The sequence below is a fragment of the Neomonachus schauinslandi genome, chromosome 6 (assembly GCF_002201575.2).
Source record: "Neomonachus schauinslandi chromosome 6, ASM220157v2, whole genome shotgun sequence".
NCBI classification, from domain to species: domain Eukaryota; kingdom Metazoa; phylum Chordata; class Mammalia; order Carnivora; family Phocidae; genus Neomonachus; species Neomonachus schauinslandi.
Window position 1 is genome coordinate 45,934,464 of NC_058408.1, and position 21,607 is coordinate 45,956,070.

Here is a 21,607-nt window from a genome sequence, read left to right on the forward strand (position 1 = left end):
ACAGCCAACATTGCATTTGAAAGGGATGGCAATAACATGCAGATACTGATATGAAAATGGTCAATCCTTGTTTGGAGAAGAATGAAGAGTTCGAATTGTCCAGAAAATAAGATTTCTGTAGGGGAATAATGGGAGATGAGGCTGCAAAGTTAGAGGATGTCCTTTAGCCCAGGCTAATAAAGCACTAAGGCTGCTTGGGAGACAACTGTACATCTGAGTCCCAGGATTCCCAATGAGAAGGAAAGAAGTGATCTCTGCACCCATTTTTATTAGCCTGCTAAACAACTTGACTTTGAGCAGTTGTAAGAACCTATAGAAAAGGGGAGGCTGATAAAATGACAAAGAATTGTTGCCCGGATCAATCTAGTTTTCAATCCTACCTTCACCCTTCAATTCCATGTGACACTTAGCAAATTAACTATCTTGTCTCAGTTTCTTCATCTATAAAATTGGAGTAATGATAGTACTTACCCCATAGGGATATTGTGAAGATTAAATGAGAAAATTAATGGAAAGCACTTAACAACAGTCCTTGTCTTTGTAAGTGGTAGTTGACTTTCTAAGCAAGACTTAACCTTGACATTATCAAGGAGCCCTCTCTTGGCTCCTCCTCTTAGAATCCTATATAAGCAGGGGGCACCTGGGTAGCTCAGTTGGCTAAGCGACCAACTCTTGGTTTTGGCTCAGGTCATGATCTCGGGATTGTGAGATCAAGCCCCGCACTCAGCCTGAGTCTGTTTGTCCCTCTCCCTCTGCTCCTCCCCTCACTCCCACACATGCTCTTTCTGTCTTTCTTTCTCTCTCAAATAAATAAATAAAATTAAAAAAAAAAGAATCCTACATGAGCAGCTTTCATGAATCACCTCCAATAGCATCCTATATATTTCTCCTTGTCTTATATCTCATACCTCATTACTTTTAAGTTCTGGGGGATAGACATATTGATAGCCTCATCTGTTAGGTCTTGCTGACAGTTTTCTCCTATGTTGCCTTCCCGTGTTTTCCAAGTGCCTATGACACATTTCTAATTCTTCCTCCTGGCTTCTGTGTTTATCTAAATTATGTAGATAACTGTAGCCTTTTGATCTATAATTTTGTAATTTCTGAATCAGATTTTAACTCTAAAATATTAAGGTCTCATTATTCTCTTTTTATCAGACACTATATTCTGTTGCTTAATTTTATTATTGATTCTCAAGCTCATACTTCTTTAACTCAAAAATGTAACAAAAAAAGGTGAAAGGTATTGAGAAGCAAGAATGTGATCTAGAACAAGGATATAATTTAAGATTAATTACTGTTAGCTGGTTATACAGTGATTCATTAAAGAATGAGCTCTGGTATAGGGGCGCCTGGGTGGCTCAGTGGGTTAGGCGTCTGCCTTCGGCTTGGGTCGTGATCCCAGGGTCCTGGGATCCAGCCCTGCATCAGGCTCCCTGCTCTACCAGAAGCCTGCTTCTCCCTCTCCCACTCCCCCTGCTTGTGTTCCCTCTCTCGCTGTGTCTCTCTCTGTCAAATGAATAAACAAAATCTTTAAAAAAAAAAAAAAAGAAGGAGCTCTGGTATAAATTAAGTTCTTTAAAAATTTGACCAAAAGGAGTTAAGTTTTGGAAAGTGTAAAAAATATTTCATTACGAGGCAAACTTATTTATAAGAAAGTTCAAAGATTTGAGCAGTATGACATAAACTAAAATTTAAAACAAATTTCTAAAATGAAAGCTTCTCTTTATTTGAAGTAATCTTGATTTAAATTCCCACTCTTAAATTCCGTTCTCTTCATCATTTATCACTTTAAGGAAGTAGTTGAACTACTTTGTGCCTCTATTCATTTATAAAGCAAAAAAGAAATACCTGCTATTTCAGTGGCAGCCAGGAATACTTAAAGGGTAAACTTACAATATTATGTGAACAATACCTTGATTCAGATTCAATCTGCTGACAGTTTAATAATGAAGTTTATATTTTAATGTGCCTATATACTATCCCAATGACCTTTTTTTGTTTGTTTGCTTTAAATATCTTCTAGCACCTCCAGTTTTCATACAAGAACCTGCTGATATTTCTGTGGAAATTGGCTCAAATGTGACATTACCTTGCTATGTTCAGGGTTATCCAGAACCAAAGATTAAATGGCAGAGATCAGACATCATGCCGATCTTCTCAAGACCCTTTTCAGTGAGTTCCATCAGCCAACTAAGAACAGGAGCTCTCTTTATTTCAAGTAGGTTAAAGGAAATATATTTTATACAAGTATATACATATATATTATACATTCATGTTCTATACATAGGGATTAGTCTGTGAATTGATCTTGCCAACATTTTGTGTTTTTTTGCGTTTCCTTTCAAAAGAGTATTGAATTCTTATATTTTGGAATTGTCATAAATAAGTTATATTTTATTCAGATGTCATATGTCATATCATAAAGGCTTATGAAGCAATGTGACTTCTTCATTTCTTATTGCACCATTTCTTATTGCAAATAGAGTCACCTGGGCCTCTAGGTGGATAAGTGATCACATTTTATTGACTCTTGTACCAACTGCTGTATTGAAAGGTAAAATATTACTAGTAGTTAGTTAACTTTAATGAAATTTTTTTTGACCAACAATACATAACCATACAGATAGGGACTCTATACCCTATCGAAGCTCCTTGATTAAAACTGATCTCTACCTGGAGCAGAATATTGGGAAAAAAAGTCAAACACTCCAGCATCCAAAAATTTTGCCTGTAAGCTCTTAAGCATTCAGATATTTGTAAACACTTCGTACTTTTTAAAGATAATGCTTAGAATGTTTGAATAATGGCACTAGGGTGATAAAATCATTTAGCCAATTAACTGGTTTTTAAAGAGTAATTGCATCTTTGGGGTTATTTTGTAGCAAGTCTCCAATAACTGATTTCCATGTTTACTAAATATTAAATATCCATTAGCCACTTAAACTTCCAAATACAAATTAAAGTAATTATAAGTGCTTTAGCATTCAGCTCTGGGCCAGACTCTGTGGTGAAGACAGAGATGAGGGTGGGGTCCCTCACTCGGGCATTTTACAACCTACCATCTAAGGGGTGGCCACAAAAGTACCTACTGGGTCAGATTGTGCAGGACCTGGAATGTGCAGGTGAAGAAATGCTTTTGATGAGGTAGAAAATAACCCTCCAAGCTTCACTGCAGGGAAAAGGCACATGAAATGCTATTTCAGAACAACCCCTCTGCAAGACGGGAGAGATGAGAAGGAAAATGAGGAGGCTTACAGAGTTATGCAGGTGGGGTGATAGTAGTGATGAGAAAAGCCCAACAGGAAATTGGGCCTGAAACAAATCAGATGTAAAAAGGGAAGACTAAAAGAGCACGATGTATTGACAAGTGGTTGCCCAAGTGTCCGAATTAAACTCTCCAGAAGGCAAATAGTGATAAGAAACAGTTCTCCGTTGTGTTATGTACGTCTACACAAATTAGTCCAAGAGTTGATAATATGAAAAATATCTTGGATAGAAACAGTGTGTGCCTTATTAACCAGATGATTTGCTGAATTTTCCTTTGCAAGTGTTTGCTGCCGTTGAGAGCGGACACTGCCTGAGTTTACCAGATGCAGTCCTGCAGTTACATGCAAAAGGTTAACAGAGGTGTAGAAGCTTTGTCACTGCTCTTTATCTGAGAGACTATGGAACTGTTTAAAATGGAAAGCTACGTTTTTCTCTGTCAGATCTTTTCAGTAGATAACACTGTGCTTATTTAGTTAAGATATTTGCAAAGATTACAGTCATTTCCCTATTTAAAATCTTCTGTTGCCTCCCTTATTGCTCACAAGAGAAACCACACTCTTTACAAGGCACCAAACTATGTCTTTAGCTTGTCTCCTGACTGTATCCACACAACCTTTAACCTAGTAGTCTTCGACCTGATCCCCCTAATGCCCTCCTTAATTAAAAATATTTTGTAATATCCTTTTTACTATCCTGAAACAAAGTCTATATTTTTGATCTACCTACATAGTAAAAACTATTTTAATACCTAAAATGTAGTACAAAAGAAAATAAAGTAATTTTTATTGAAACAATATGTATTTCAATAGGTAAATACCCTGGCAATGTCTACATAATGTACATACATGTTTATGTACATCCCCATGAATTTGACAGCTCAAATGTAAGCCTAAATATAATTATCATATAATTATAAACAAGGTCATCAAATCCATGAATTTCCAGTGGGGTCTTCAAAAGTCTTACTGGACTTGGGATAATTGTTCCTTTCATGAATCTGCCCCCTGCATGGCCTCCCCAGTTTTTGCCCACTGAGTGCCGATATACTCCCCCAGTCATTGGGCCAACTAAAAAAAAAATCTCTCTTGCAAACCTTCAAAATGCCCCCAGGGTGGTGCTGCAGATACATTGGTAGTGCAGCTTTCCATTCTTTGAACAGACCTTGATTTTTCAAGTTACGCTTTTGTCTTTGCAGCCCGTTGGCCTTGGACTGCCCTTCCCCTATTCTACCTGCTATTTAAGGTACAGCTTGTATCCTACCTGCTCTGCGACTCCTCCCCTAAGTCCTCTACAATGCCATCAGTCTCTTCTGTCTCTGTGTTCCCACAGCTTTGTTTGAAATGCATATTACAGCATTTATCACACTGTGGTATGATTGTTGGTTTTTATATATGTCTCCTCCCGTAGAATGGGAACTACCAGAAGACAGTACCCACATATTTTCCACCCACAAATCTCAGCACTGTGCCTGGCACGTAGTTAAGCTTCATCGATGGTGTTAAATGAGTAAACGATCTCTTCTGTTTAGATTTATGGGCAAATGATAAAGGAACCTATATTTGTGAAGCTGAAAACCAGTTTGGAAAGATCCAGTCCCAGGCAACAATAACAGTGACAGGACTTGGTAAGATCAATTAGGTGCTTAGATATCACGCTCTTCCAAGTCATCAGACTTCTTTTACTACATCATCTCTTGCCTTTGCCACTTTATTTTATTTTAAATGAGTGCACCTCCATTTTATTTGCTTGAGCTGTTCTTTTTTTTTTTTTTAGAGATTTTATTTATTTATTTGAGAGAGAGAGAATGAGAGAGATCACATGAGAGGGGGGAGGGTCAGAGGGAGAAGCAGACTCCCTGCCGAGCAGGGAGCCTGATGCGGGACTCGATCCAGGGACTCCAGGATCATGACCTGAGCCGAAGGCAGTCGCTTAACCAACTGAGCCACCCAGGTGCCCCTTGCCTTTGCCACTTTAAACAAAAAAACAACAGGTAAATATTTGACTACTAAATTAGCCTTCCATCCCCCACCCTATTTCATATTTCATGGGATATTAGAACTGGAAATAACCTAACAGATCATCTGCTCTAAGTTCCTTATCTTCCATTTGAAGAAATGAAGGTCAATTTGAATAAATTGATTTAAATCTAAATCTAAGTACATACATACACATATTAGAGTCACGGCACATGAAATTGTTTTTGGATATAGTAAGAGGTAGGAATACAATATCATTTATTTCCAAGTGGTAGGACATATGTTTCAATATCTTTTATTGAATATTCTCTTCCCACTTATTAAAATACCCATTTGGTTACATGTTAAATTTATATTCCTATGTCTATTACTTGGAATTCTCTTTATGCACTAGTACTACATTGTCTGAATTATTACAGCATTTAATGTGATTTTTAGATCTGTCAGTGCCTGTTTCTCATTAATATGCATTTATAAAATTTTCTTTCTATATCTCCCTTTATTCATCTACATATATTTAAATTTTCCAAACAGAATATCTAGGGATTTTGCCTTGATTTGTGTTAAATTTATTAATTCCTAGAAAGGAACATTTTTCCGTCTAAGAGAGTGCACCTCATTTTATTTGCTTGAGCTGTTCTTTTTTTTTTTTTTAAAGATTTTATTTATTTATTTGAGAGAGAGAGAATGAGAGAGAGAGCACATGATGGGGGAGGGTCAGAGGGAGAAGCAGACTCCCTGCAGAGCAGGGAGCCCGATGCGGGACTCGATCCAGGGACTCTAGGATCGTGACCTGAGCCGAAGGCAGTCGCTTAACCAACTGAGCCACCCAGGCGCCCTGCTTGAGCTGTTCTGATAGCCTCCTAATTGATCTTATCCCTTCCAGTTTTTCCCTTCTCCAGTAAGTCTTAGTCACAGTTTTCAGATTAATATTTCCTGAGAATGGTTCTGATGATCCCACTTTTTTAATTTATAAGTGCTCTCAGTCCCTTTCCATTTGTCCATTGCATACATTGCACATCTCTTGGCTTGATATTTCTGGCCTTCCATGCCATAGACGAATTCTTTTTTATTTTCTGTACTCCAAACTATTATCTGCCCTCTTGCCATTCCCTCTGCTTAGAAGGATCTTTTATCTCTGTCTTCCAATTCAAACCCATTTATATTTAAAAATCTTGTTCTTGAAAATTCAGTTTTTTAAAGAGCATAATCTTGGCCTATAAGGATGTTTGTCATCCTTTTGGGTAAGATAGAGTTGATAATACCTGTTTCTCTCTGACTTAGTTGCTCCACTCATTGGAATCAGCCCTTCAGTGACCAGTGTCATTGAAGGACAGCAGCTTACTTTGCCTTGTGCTCTGTTGGCTGGAAATCCCATTCCAGAACGTCGGTGGCTTAAAAATTCAGCTATGGTAAGAACTTTTTAAATCCATGCATTCACATTTCTAATTTTCTTGCATAAGAGGCAATTTATTCCAACCATTAAAATTTCAATTTAATAAATATACAAAAATACAAAAGAAAAACTTTTTTTCAGTATTAACATGTTTATGCTGTTTATATTATTTCAGAATTAATAAGATGGAGAAATAGGCAATGGTGTGATTTTTATAGTTTTGCACTAGATTCAATGCAATTAATAAACTCTTCAGAATATGTAAAAACTGAAGCAAATAGAAAATTATTTTTATAGCATTTAAATATTTTTATATCCTCTTTGTAGGATGTAATAAATATTATTTCATAAAATTCTTCCATTTATTAATCTTTATTATTAATTTCAAACATTGTATCTTTTATCATGAGCTATTTAAAAATGTGGATCTATTTTGTGTCATTGTTTTTCAGTATATAACTTTGGATTATGAAAGGATGTGAAAAAATTTTCACAGTTCTATGGCATTTTTTGCAAACATGCTATCTCTGGCAATAAATTTTCATCTAGTTAAGAGCACTTTTCCTTCCATTTTCCAGGGTAGTTAGACTTGCTCTCTTTTTGAAGTGCCAATTAGAAGTGAATTGACTCCACGGAATAAGATGTAAAATTGTTCATATTTGCATAAAACCCTGAGGAAAATTAGTAGACCTCACTCAATAATTAAATGCCCTTATAACAAAGGATGATACTGTTTGAGCACTAAGGTATTCTGTGATTGAACAAAACGCATAAATGGCACAATTAGAGCATCATTTTTAACAGAAAATATTGCCAACCTTCTCTGACACAGTTCCTGTATCATACATTGCCTCTAATATTTGCATCTTTCACTGAAAAGGGTGAGTGTTGAGATGAATCACATTCTCTCAACTTGAATGACTGCCTATTTGCCAAAATAAAAATATCAAATAGCTTGCAAGTGGTGATATAGTCTTGGAAAATAACAAATTAGTAACAAGTAAAAATGACTAGTGGAATTTGGGTCCTGAGTGATAACAAAAAGCACAGAGACACGAAATAGAGACATCACTTGACATGAAACATCCTTTTTCCAGCATGTGCGTAATTCCAACAGATGTTAGTAGGTGTAATTTTTGGTGGTATATCAGGATGACATATAATTGATTCTACTCTTGGTAACATTTTATGTTCATCATTTTTCCCTTAAGGTTGTTAAAATATTTTGTTATAAGACATTTAATAACCCAGTTGGGAAAAAAAAAAAAAACAAATCTGGTTTTGGCTTAGGAAAGTTTACCTTTTAAATTAAATATGACTTTTTTTTTCTTTAAGTTGGTCCAAAATCCTTACATCACTGTACGCAGTGACGGGAGTCTCCATATTGAAAGAGTTCGCCTTCAGGATGGAGGCCAATATACTTGTGTGGCCAGTAATGTTGCTGGAACCATTAATAAAACTACCACTCTGGATGTGCATGGTAAGAGACACACCCATTGTAATTCTTTCCAAACCATGTTCAAAGCTAGGTTTATGTCTGTAAGTCAAACAACTCTGTCTTCTAGTTGTAAGAAGTAGATTTTTTTCCTAATTGTTATTCTTAACAAAAAGCCTTATTTCTTGAACACTATTTACATTGTTAAGGCTGTTTCCAGAATTCCCTTTCCTACATACACAAAAAGGCTTTATTGGGAGTCACCAGCTGAGTCTGGCCAAGGGCTTTTGTAAGTGGTTTCTTAATTGATAAAAGTGAACTCAGTTCTCAAAGAGTTAGGTTTAAAAATACATTTTAATTTCAGGCAAGCTGAACTTATTATTCCATCCAAATTGCCTTTTCTTTTTGGATTGTGCAACAAGCATGTCCTTACTAATGACCCCTTTGTGTGTTAGCTAGAAATGACCTAAACTTTTCTAAAGGCCACCTCATGTGCTCCAAACAATCTTTTTGCATGTTAGATAAGTTAAAAGGTCACAAATAAGAAAATCCAAAAGCTATCTTTTTCCATTCGTGACTAACAGTCACGAACTTTTTACATCTCAATAAATAAGTGACAACTTCATAGTTTAAGAAATTGTCACAAGTTTTTTTTGTATATTTTCTTTAAAGACTTTGCAACATTGTTTTAACTGTGGTTTTAAAAAAATAGTTCTGTGTACAGAGATGAAAGTAACACAGAACATTTGTTTTTAGTAAATTCATCCTTTTTTTAGGACATGAGTTGGAGAATCCAGTAATTTCCACATTTTGCTTGGTCTATTGAAATTGTCAGTGGATGCAGACCATCTTCTTTTTTTTTAATATCTGTATCTCATTGTAAATAGCCTCTTCTGCCTCTCTCAATCTTATACCAGGCCCCCCAATATCGCATGAGATACTCTTGAAGAAATACTATTTTAAAGATATGTTAAAGTAACACTAAATTATTGTCTAAAAGAATAAATGCATAATGCCAGATTGAATACAATTGTGTTTATTTTTAGAAAAAATCAGTCCATCAATTTCCTGGAGGGTGCTTATGGACTGGCTTGAGAATCTAGTATAGAAATATAATCATGTCACCTCCATAGAATATTGTGTTGAGAAAGTTTTTGAGGCTAATTTTTACTTGAGTGAAAGGGTGATGTGATTAGCTGGGGTGTTAGCCAGATCAGAGGAGCGAGGAGATGAACTGGTGATGTGGTTTATCATGATGCACTAAATGTTGACAATTAAAAGCTAAAAAGACATCGTTTCATCCATCTTAGTCCAAAATGAGTAACTGATTTAGTTACTAAGGTTAAAAAAATCAACCCAGACGTTTGACGGGAACTAAACCCAGCAACCATTCAGCCGACAGATGAGTTTTTGAGTTGGATATGATATGATGCGGTATCACAGGTTTTCTGTACCTCCGTACGCATGTTAATTAGCACTGCCGTTCCTTCATGACTCTGCCTTGCCACTTTTTTTTTTTTTAAGATTTTATTTATTTGAGAGAGAGAAACACAGCGAGAGAGGGAATACAAGCAGGGGGAGTGGGAGAGGGAGAAGCAGGCCTCCTGCGGAGCAGGGAGCCCAATGTGGGGCTCGATCCCAGGACCTTGAGATCATGACCTGAGCCGAAGGCAGACGCTTAAGGACTGAGCCACACAGGCGCCCCTCTGCCTCGCCACTTTTAAGGATACTCATTAAAAGCTGTCAGTGAACCCTCAGTTTGTTTTTCAGAGTCCATAGTCTAGAGGGGAAGGGGGTGGGAGGATGGATTAGCCTGGTGATGGGTATTAAAGAGGGCACGTTCTGCATGGAGCACTGGGTGTTATACGCAAACAATGAATCATGGAACACTACATTAAAAACTAATGTGTAATGTATGGTGATTAACATAACATAATAAAAAAATGGAAAAAAAAAAGCTCTCAATGACCAGTTTTTAAAAGGATGAATTAATGCATGTAAATAAAAATGTAAATTAAAATGGCAAACCACTCACTTGTCATCTTGATTTATGTAGGTGGATAATCTGGAAAGAAACAGCTTTTCCACAGACAGATGTCATCAGATTTGAAAATGCCTAAACTTGCCACTTTCCCGAATAGCTGTCAAACTCAATATGCATTTAAGAAAATGGCTTATTGAATGTAGCCACAAAATTACAGTAGAGTTGAGAGTTGACTCTTCCATGATGATTCTGGAAATTAAATATGTTGCTTTAGAGAGTAGCCTGACGTAGAGTATCTGGGATTTTTGGCCAATTTTTTTTTTTTTTTAAGAAAAACTTATCTAAAGAATAAACCTAGCCTTAGAAAAATACCAGGGTGTAGGGAAGCTTATGAATGGAAGTCTCTGGTATCTCTTGTTCTGGCAAACTTCTCCTCCCGGGGAGCTGTGATAATTCTAGAGAAATTTGTCTCCAAAGCAAGAGACTCAGTGAGTGCATGAGCCCTAGGGAGCCATTGCAGTCATCTTTCCAGGGGAGGGAAAAGAAACGCCTGGTATATATCGGGCTTGTATTGTGTTCCTTGCACTATGTTAAGAACTTTCATGTATGGGAACTTTGTTAATCAAATTCATTATTTTGAGAACACTGAGTATTGATAATTTTTCATATGCTAGTTGCCTGTGATTCATTGAGATATGCACAGAATGGAATCATTAACAGTCTTCCTTTTCCTTTTGCTTCTGCTCATGTAATGTTAATTCTTCAGTTGCTTTCTAAAGTCGAAAGGTATGTTATTCTTCTTAGTGAAAACTACTGACTTAGATTCTGGTATTTTAGTCTTTTAAATGTGAACGCCTAAGGCCTTGCAAGTTTTATTGTTGAATTTCTTTTAAGAAAACATATCCTTCTTTCTAGGTTAAATTTAGTAGCTTGTTAAGTAGTTCTTGTGAATAGGCAGATATTAAATGTGTAGTGTTTAAACAGTCCATTTCTGTGACAGTGGGCTTACGTCAGCTCACTGCAGCTTAATGGGTAATGGACGATGATGAAAGGTCTGGTTAAATGTGTAACTGTCAGGATGTAATTCTACCTCGAGTTTCCAGGAAAACATGGATTTTCTTCAGTCTTATTTTTGTTAGGAAAGTTAACTTGCTATGCATAATGTACTACTTGACTTAAAGTTTTTATTAAATTCTTCAGATTACAGATACTGTATTTACTTTATTACAGTTACTTACACGTTACCCTACATTTCTATAAGAAAATATTGTCTTAGCTAGTTTTTACAAATACGTAGTCTATCCTAAAAACATGCAACTTTAAAACATACAAGGCTAAATGGAACAACAGATGCTCAGATTCTGCGTATTGCGTCCTTTTTTTAGTTCTGCCAACCATTCAGCATGGGCAGCAGGTACTCAGCACAATTGAAGGCATTCCGGTAACTCTACCATGCAAAGCAAGTGGAATTCCCAAGCCATCTATCATCTGGTCCAAGGTAAATGACCTACCTAGTGGTGTTTGTTAATGTTACGTGTTATCACAACAATGTTTGAGTATTTTTCATCCTACGTGGGACTTGTGACTGTACCGTAGAATTTTATAAAAAGGAAAACCCATGCAAGTCATACCACGTGGAAGGGACCTGAAAATGTCCTTAGTGCAGTCACCTACCTGATGCTGGAGTAACATTAGCAACACAACAGTGAACACAACATAGCACCTTCTGCACACCAGGAGCTTGTCTAAACACTTTGCATGTTTGTAGCAGATCCTTCTTTACCCTTGCCACATCCCGGCAGCCCTTGTGATTTCAGCGCAGCTCTGGTGGACAGCTCCATGCACTCTGCCAGAGTCACTCCCACTTCATGCGTGTGCCTCTCTGGTTTTTGGACTCCGGGCTTTGTCTCCAAAGTCCCATATGGCCACTCAGCCTGTTCTTGGGTAGCCAGGAAGTGTAGGGGCAGTAACGCCTGTGGGGGGCAGGTGTCCTATGTTAAATGACCTGCTTCTCATCCATCAGAAGAATATGTCTTTCTGAGTTGCTTCTACATAGTTTCTCAAAGGATCCCCAGCAAATGGAAGCTTATCAGCCCAGCCACAGAGGAAACAAGAGCACTGAAATTCTTTTTAACTTTCCTTCCTTCTGTGCCTCACTCTCCCACCCACCTGCTTGAGCCTCTGGGGATCACTTTCCCCACTAAACTTCTTGCCCCCAAATCTTTGTCTCAGACCCTGTTCTCTTAGGAAGCCAAAATAAGACATACACCCAACTCATTTATTCCCCTCTGTGTCCCGATCGTGAAGTTGTCCGGCTTTTACTTGTATTCTTGCACTGAGGAAAAACCCATTTCCTAAGGAAGTCCTTTTCATCTTTGAACAGTCATGAAGACAGTATATATTTTCTGTAAATTAATTTAAATCTGGCAGCTGTAAGTAATATGAAATGATGGCATAATAACAAAATATGGCATTTGTATAATTAGTACTACAACCCAAGTATGTATGGTAAATACATGTATGTATGTATGTATGTATGGTAACTACCATCTAATTTTATATATCTAAAAAGCTCTGAAATATAAAGTTGGTGCTGACATCTGTAAATTAAATAAAAAGGTTAAGATTTCTGCATTCTGGACACAAAAATCCAGTGCTGTAGCTGAAGTTTAATGTATAGAAGTTTAATGTATAGAAGTTTAATGCATTTTAGGAAAATGTAAAAATGAAAGGCCAGAGTGGCCTCTGTGCTGTGATAAAGCACAGAGGTTAAGAATTTGGGGTCCAGAGCCTGACTGCCAGGGTTCAAGTCCCAGCTCTACCACAGACTGACTGTTATTCCACATCATCCCCAAGCTTTAATATTTTCATCTATAAAATGGTGATTATGGTAGTTCCTACTCATATAATTGTTTTGAATGCGAAAATAGTTCATTCATGTGAAGCACTCAAAACAACAGTGCGTGGCCAAAAAAGCACTGTCCCATTCATCACTATTACCATTATTCCCTCCATTTTAAGTAGCTCTGAAACAAAGGGGACATGGTTCAGTATGAAGAAATACCGCCTTTGCTTTATTTGCTTAATTTTTCGTGTAAATAACTTACTTCAGATTAGCATTTTTTTAATCTAGTATTTTCCCCCCATGGAGATCTTTTTCTTCCTCCCTTCCTTTTCCAGACATGAAGTCACTCCTTTATTATCTTAAAAAACACTCTTTGTTGTGTTTTGCAGAAAGGGGAGCTGATTTCCACCAGCAGTGCTAAGTTTTCCGCAGGGGCTGACGGAAGTTTGTATGTGGTGTCACCTGGGGGTGAAGAGAGCGGGGAGTATGTCTGCACCGCCACCAATGCGGCTGGCTACGCCAAAAGGAAAGTGCAGCTGACCGTCTACGGTGAGAGCCCCCGGAGGAATGTTGTACTTTGACACTGTCTGCCGGTGCCAAAACTCACATTTCTCTCCCAAATCATATTACCAGGGGCTGTTCTCCTAATGTGAACTGCATTTTTGCTGCCAACCAACATCTCCTCTACTGAGATTCTTATTTAAAGGGAGAGTAATTGTATAGCCATTAGGAAAAATTTTATGGTGTTTTTCTGAGAAGTATGCTTATTGCACCCAGCCAGCTTCAGAAACACCAGTTAGTTAAAACCCCTAGCAAAGCCAAACCTCAGCTATGTCTTGGTGAGCACTCTGCCTTGAGGGGTTCTTTGTACAAATGGCAGACTCTGAAAGGGCATTTCAGCTGACCTCTTCATTATGTTCTGAAAGGAAGAACTAAAAAGGGAAACTTTCTGGTCATTTTCCTTTCAGCTCTCGCTATAAATGTATTAATGGAAAGTTTTAGATATGTCCTGAAGCTTTGGAATAGACAGCAGCATCTTTTTGTACATTTTTAAAGAATATTAATAGTCCACATTTGAATGTAAGTTAAATGTTTTCAATGTACTATTTCCCTTCCAAAACATGTGTTTATTTTAGTAAGGCCCAGAGTGTTTGGAGATCAACGAGGACTGTCCCAGGATAAGCCTGTTGAGATCTCCGTCCTTGCAGGGGAAGAGGTGACACTCCCATGTGAAGTAAAGAGCTTACCCCCACCCATCATTACCTGGGCCAAAGAGACCCAACTCATCTCTCCATTCTCTCCAAGGTAGGGGATCTGGGATGAACCGCGACATGCAAAAACAGAATCTCTTAGGGCAGGTGGGTGTACCTATTCAGGTTTTCAGACGTTTCAAAAAATAACTTTTAAATTTGGGATAATTCACACATATATCTGAGCCTACAGAAAATATATGTATACTTTCTAAATCACTCTTTAATATCAGAAATGCCAGCACCCAACTTTGACATAAATTCCTACAGGTGCATATACAAGGTAGTTATTGAAATGGAGCATATTTGTGTGTATAGGACACATAGAATCTCATTAATCCCACAGGAGCAGTAGAACACAGTAAGTACTCTAATGTTTAAGACTTGACTTTCGTTAGATGGTTTTGTGAAAATTTTCTTGATTAAACCCTTAGACTTTTAAAGGCCCACTGAGACAATACATTTGATAGGCTAAGTGACACGGAAAGCAGAATGCCAGAGCCTTTAAGGTACCACCTTTGTTGCCATGCAGGTACAAGGTTAAATTTACCTCCACCACTTAAAGTTTGCCTGAAACTTTTGGCAGTTTTTTTCAGTGGCCCTCTGAACCTTAGATTTCTTATTTATAAAATGGAGTTAGTATTTGCGCAAAAGGATTATATAAGATAATGTGTATTCCACACCCCCGTCGTTAGTTCTCAAGGAATAGTAGCAATTACTATTTTAACTCAACATCATGCCAGAAGTTACTGGTGGAATAAGAATTGTAGTCTCCAGCTTTGTCTGTTAAACTTACTGATGTATAGTTACGAAGCTACCCCTGGTGGGGGTGACAAAGACAGTTAAGAACTACTTTACATAAGCTTACTATTTCTTTGACAAATATTTGCTTTGGATATTTTTGAATGAAAGAAATACCCTTTTACAGATACAGCTGAAGTTTCCTTGTTTTCCTCCCCATTCTCTTTTCTCCCTTCCCAGGGGCAAACACTGCCACAGGATTCATGTGCTTTCTATGCATCCATTCTAAAACTGTAGAGGATCTTGTTTTCTGTGTTTTTACTTTTGCTTTTTCTGTCTGCTTTCAATTTGCCATGTAACATATTAAATATTCTTATTCTGCTTGTTTTTTTAAGTCCACATTTTTTTCATTTATTCATTTTTAACTACCATATACATATTCTACATTTTGTGTGTACATTTCCCAGTGTATGGACATTCAGGGTTTTGTTTTTCTTTGGTTTGGTTTTGGATTTTTGGTTTTACAAACAAGGCTTTTTAGTGAATATCGTTATGTATGTCTCTCTATATACACATGCATGAATTTCTTTAGGAGTGGTACCTAGAGCTACAGTTTCTGGTGAGGATGAATTCCTACTTTCAGCTTTGTAGACAATGCTAAATTGCTGTCCAAAGAGGCACTACTGGTTTACCTTTCTCCCATTAGAATATAGGTGTACCTACTTCCCCATTATCATCAATGCATGGTGTTGATGGACTTAAACATTTTTGTTGTTCAGATGGGTGTGAAATGGTATCTTGCAACTATCTGAGTTTTCATGTGACTGACTTCCAGGGAGCCCAGAATGCCTTTACTTGTTTGTTGGCATTCGTGTCATCTGTGACTTGCCTCTCTTTAAACCTGCTGCACAGATTTCTGGTGACTTGCTTGTCTTTTTCTAGTTGAATATAGAAATTGGGTCTGTATTCTTAATAACAGTCCTTTGTTGTATGTGTTGAAAATATCTTTTCTCAGACCACTGCAAGGCTTTTAATGTGTGATGTCTGATTATACAGAATTTTACATTTTTTTTGTAGCTCAGTGTATTAATCTGTTTTTAAAACTTGTACTTTATGAAGGATATTAACATGGCCACCAGTATTCTATTCTACTATTTTAAGCTTGTTTTTCACATTACGGACCTTAATCCAACTGAATTTTTATGTTGTGTCTAGTATGGGTAGTACTCTATTTTTAGTTTTTTATTTATTTTTCCCATGTGGAGAACCTGTTGTGCAACATCATTTTCGGAATAATCAGCCCTTTCCTTGCTCTTTGTAATATCACCTCTGTTATTGCGTATTATATGTTGGATTTTCCTATATGCTTATTTCTTTTGGGGGGAATTCTGTCCTCAACTATTTATTCATTTTTCTGTCTCAGGGCCAGTAGAACAACTTTCTTTTTCCTAGGCTTATAAGAAATCTCGGTATTAAACAGGTCTATCTGGCCCTCTCCCCCTTAAAGCTATTTCAATACAATTAACATAATAACATTTTTATATGTAGATCTGGCTCACTCAACTACATTATTGTCCTGTAGGAAGAATATATTCAATAAATTTTTGAGAATTACGTATGTACCTTCTTTTGCCTTTATTTTAACACACTAAATTTTTTAACGAAGCATTGCAGAAAAAACAATACAGTATTCAAAATATGTTCAAAACTTACTAAAATATATATTTGCTTTGTGGAATCACAACTTAACAAAGCAGAGAGATGTATAATTTTTGGATAATTTCAGGTCATTAGGTTAGATCTAAAAGTAAAAGAAAACTGATTTTGTATTTGGTCAGAACATCATACAGAATATATACACAATATAATATGAAATATATACACATACATAATATAATTATGAAAATTCCTGACTTTTAAAGTGTATATAAGTAATATAGATGGGAGAATAGTTTCAAAAACTGCTTGCAGAGTAGTAATTTCACACTGAAGTGCAGCTGCATTGGAGATATTTAAATTCTCATGTTCTATGGTCTACTATGTGGTTTCTTTCTTTTAGACACACATTCCTCCCTTCTGGTTCAATGAAGATCATTGAGACCCGTGTTTCAGATAGTGGGATGTATCTTTGCGTTGCCACAAATATAGCTGGGAACGTGACTCAGTCTGTTAAATTAAATGTCCATGGTGAGTTTTGAAATGAAAGCATATGATATCTGTGTACTGGCCACAGGAAAATCCGTCATACCAGTTACTTTGATAGTTAATCTCTAAATTGTATATAGAGTAATTAGAGAAAAATTTTCTAAAATTGGAGACTTGCGATTTTTCTTTCATTTGCTCTGGAAAGTTTATTTGCCACCTATAGACAACTTTTCCCCTTTTCCTCAAATGAACAGTATTAAAATTTTGGCTCTCCATTTTACTAAATGTCCACAGTCACTTATGACAACTGTTGATACAATGTAAAAAAAGAAAATATGTTTAGACTGATGGCTTTTTGTGGAAGTGAATGTGAGTTCTCAAAGAAGAATTTACTAGTATTTGAATGGTCATTTTCAATATTCAGAGAATTCAGCAACTGAAAACATCCTGCTTCCTGGAACTCTTTAACTTTTTAAAAACTTTCTAGTTAATCTGTTTTATTCCCTCAATTTTACCATAGTCTGTCCAAATATTTATTTATTCAACACATGCTTAGTGAGTATATACTCTGTCAGGCATTGTGTAGGTGCCAGATACTCAAATTTCAGGAAAAGATTTTCTCAGATAACATTGACCTGATTTCACTCTCAGATCAATCACTATAATAGTGTCCTATTAACCATGGGATTTGAGATCCAGTGAGAGTTCCATCATTTCCTAGCTCTAGGGTATCGTGGATTACCTAATATTACCTAATCTCTCTTACCTTTAGTTTTCTCTTTCATAAAATGATAATAACAATCTTCTCAAAATTATAAGGTTGTTACAACCTTTAGAATGTATTGGTTAAATATTAAGTTTTAAAAAATGGACAGAGGGATGGGGCTTTTTAGCAATGTAAGGTACATAAATTCTAATGATATCCTTATGAGTCAAATTGATTCTCTAGTGTATAATGCATGTATGTGGAAATGAATAATACTTACCAATGTTTTGATAAATTATCTCATTTAAATTTCTAAAGGAAGGTAGATAAAGAGAAGTAATAGAGACTTGATTTTGATTTTCTTCTCTGAAATTAGCAAAGGTTTTTATGAGAAACTTTTCTTACTGTCTGGCTAAACCTTCTACAAAGAGAACAAAAACTAGGAGTACCTGAAGAGAAATGCTTTTTCTTTTACTCCCTTATATTATAGAAATCATGGCCTTTTAAGAGGGTTTTAAACTTTAAAATTATTTATAACTTAAAGGAAACCTAACATTTTTAAACACTTGCCTTTTCCTCAAGTTTGGCATGAGGGATTTTATATTTATTATTACCCATAATCCTTGCAGTGTACTGATATTGAAGAGGTTATTTTTGCCTGGATTATCAAGGAAACAGGCCTCAGGAAATTTACCGACTTGCCCTAGATCACACAGCTAGTAGGTGGCCTGAGCCTGGGTCCAAATCCTGAGATTGTTCCACTTTCTCATGCTGCCTTTTGGTAAGGAGTTCGCATTAAAAGTGAGAAGAGAAAGGAATTTTTTTAAATTGGATTATTAATACTCAAAATTGTGTCTAGTTCCTCCAAAGATACAGCGTGGCCCTAAACTTATGAAAGTCCAAGTTGGTCAAAGAGTGGACATTCCGTGCAACGCTCAAGGGACGCCTCTTCCTGTAATCACGTGGTTTAAGGGTGGAAGTGCCTTGCTGGTTGACGGAGTGCAGCATGTTAGCAATTTAGATGGAACGTTAAGCATCGACCAAGCCATGCTCTCTGATGCCGGCCTATATACATGTGTCGCTACTAACATAGCAGGCAGTGATGAGACGGAAATAACACTACAAGTCCAAGGTGATTTTTGGCACAGAAAAATACGTGTATGGTGGGGGTATATCATACAACCTGCTGGCATAAGCTGTTCTACTGTGAGTCGGCAGAAAGCAAGCAAATAAGTAAGAAATACAGGTCATGAGAAGTACTATGTAGAAAATTAAAATCGGGTGATGCTCCCTGCAGTTGTCTACTTCAAAGATTTTATTTACTTGAGAGAGAGAGAGAGAGAGGAGAGAGAGAGAGAATCCCAAACAGACTCTGAGCTGAGCACAGAGCCCAAGGCAGGGCTTGATCTCATGACCCTGAGATCATGACTTGAGCCCAAATCAAGAGTCGGTCACTTAACTGACCGGGCCACCCAGGCGCCCTGTAACTTGTCTTTTCTAGCGAATTATTTGACCAGATATTTTTAGCAGTTTGATAAATGTACTACAGTAAAGTGTCTGGCAGCTATAAATGTGTGTCGTATTTAGGAGAAGAATCAGGAAAGATAGCAGTTCACCAGTGTAGCTGGTTGATGATGCTTCAAGAGAGTTTGATATTGCTTAAGGAAAGCCTGTGATAATGCATTTATTTTTCTGATAGAACCACCTACACTGGAAGACCTAGAACCTCCATATAACACTCCATTCCAAGAAAGAGTGGCCAATGAACGCACTGCATTTCCATGTCCTGCAAAAGGTGTGTAGTCCTTGGACATATGGGAATTAGCATAATGTTATATTATTTCAGAATTCTCTGTTGAACCCAAAACATCTTTTTGAAAAGATCCGCTTGTTAGTCCTTGTTATAACATTTGGGCATTAATCCCTCTTTTAAATAACAGCTCTTTGAATAGGTGTTTTTCCCTCACAGGTATTTTATTTACTTCAATGGAAAAGCCTTCTGTTCTTCCAAGCTTGCCTTATCTACTGTGTTTCCCATGTAGTTCAGGCTCCTTCCTGTCACTTCTTAGTTCATTCGGTTTTGATAGGATTTCTCTTTAAAATGTGACAACTATTCAGAATTTTCTGCATTTATCTCACTCAGAACTATGATTTAGGACTAACCCCCCTGTTTGTTCTGGATACTGCTCTTCTAGAAACCCTTTTTCTTAGATTTACCCTCTACTGGTAATCCTAAAGCCAGGTTCTAACTTGGCACTCCGGGGCTTATCCAAACCCCTTTTACCTCCCTGAATTTCTGGGCTTTCTATTCCCCCACGTTTCTGGGCAGGAAACTGTTACTGTTTTCCCTCAGGGGATGTGAAAGAGGCATTGTCACTATCAGCCTTATTCTGGATGCCAGTAGGTGGTTCAGAACGTCCTTTCTTTCATGTTTGCTTTCATCCACAGTGACTCAAACAGGTTTACAGCAGTTCTGGCAAATTCCAGACAGTATTCTTTCCGTCACCTCCATGCAGCTGGTACCATCAGTGCTCCCACAAAGGCCTCTTAACGATTGTTCCTGGAGGCAGCAGCAGATGAAGGGCCTCATGGCTGTTCCTGCTTCTGTAGCAAGATTTTGCATCTCTCCACAGTGGCTCTCACCAATGGGTTTTTTTCTACCAGCATTACAAGAGAACTTAAACAAGCTTTTCACATATCAAGATAATTATCAGTAACTATCCCCATAGCAGTGAGGGGGGAGGCAAGGCCTGGAGAGGAGACCCTTCGAGGGTTTAAGTTCAGGTATTTGCAGTGAATATTCGATGCCTCTGGATCGCTACCAGTAGCCCTGTTGTTCTTTGCTCTCTATTGGATCTCAGACTCCAGTGCTGGCTTGGACTTCCCTTTTCCCAGCTGTTTTGACTTGCCTTTTCCACTCTGAAAAACCACCTCTTGGGTTCCCCATTTTCACCTGGGATACAACTCTTAGGTTCATTTAAAGTAGCTACATGCCTTTTCATTGTCTTGTGCAACAAATTTCATCTTGTACATGATGGTTCCACCATTTATAAGTTAAAGATAATACAACTTCTTTTGCTCGTTTGTTTAATTTTTCATTTACTCACTCAACAAGCATTCATTGAGAAGTCTGATTGAAATGCATAAAGGAATGAGTGGGATGTGAAGAAATGAGGCAATGATTATACCCCTTTTTTCTTTGACAACATAGAAAACTGCAGTCATCCGTTCACCTTCGCTTTCTCATCAGTCAGCTTTTTACTGTTAGCACAATGAAATAGGCCAATCTTTTTGTTTTATTTTTTTTTCTCGCAAATACAACTTTCATAGTCACTTTCATAAGTCCTTAACTCAACTTGAGTTTAGCCTTAGTGACATGTTTTATATATTCTGCCATTCTTTTGTAATTTTCTCGGATTTATGCCAGTACTTTAATATTTTTTATCATCCTTTAATATAAGATTATTAACAATGTCAGGCAACCACATTAATTTAATATCCTTTTTTTATTTTTATAGATATTAATTAAATTTTGAAAGTACTTAGACTAGTGCCTGACACATTGTTTGCTAAATAAATTCTTTCTTAATATAGAATTAATGTTTGTCTATTTCCAGTATGTGCTTTTGGCTCTATTACATACTTCAAGATGGTTTTATCACTTCCACTCATCAGCACATCATTTCCAGTTATTCATAAATAAATCTAGGAAATCAGTCTTGCTCTCTGCTTTCCCAATTTTCTTTTCATTATAAAAAGTCAAGAATTGTTCCTATTGTCCTTCGTTTAACAGCACGAGATCACCAGATGTGTTAGTAGTAAAAGTTCCTCATCTCTACTATATAAAGCATCACTTCTG

General features: G+C 37.0%; 1 protein-coding gene across 1 annotated transcript in view; it reads left to right on the forward strand.

Annotated features, from left to right (window-relative positions):
* Nucleotides 1-21,607, forward strand: part of HMCN1 (hemicentin 1) — a 487,037-nt gene that overhangs the window by 263,768 nt on the left and 201,662 nt on the right. Inside the window, exons 16-25 of the mRNA XM_021682591.1 lie at nucleotides 2,027-2,221; nucleotides 4,799-4,894; nucleotides 6,531-6,658; nucleotides 7,978-8,122; nucleotides 11,447-11,559; nucleotides 13,296-13,455; nucleotides 14,043-14,211; nucleotides 16,957-17,084; nucleotides 18,608-18,880; nucleotides 19,448-19,543. Of these exons, the coding sequence (XP_021538266.1) occupies nucleotides 2,027-2,221; nucleotides 4,799-4,894; nucleotides 6,531-6,658; nucleotides 7,978-8,122; nucleotides 11,447-11,559; nucleotides 13,296-13,455; nucleotides 14,043-14,211; nucleotides 16,957-17,084; nucleotides 18,608-18,880; nucleotides 19,448-19,543 (1,503 nt within the window). The remainder of the gene's footprint in view (nucleotides 1-2,026; nucleotides 2,222-4,798; nucleotides 4,895-6,530; nucleotides 6,659-7,977; nucleotides 8,123-11,446; nucleotides 11,560-13,295; nucleotides 13,456-14,042; nucleotides 14,212-16,956; nucleotides 17,085-18,607; nucleotides 18,881-19,447; nucleotides 19,544-21,607) is intronic.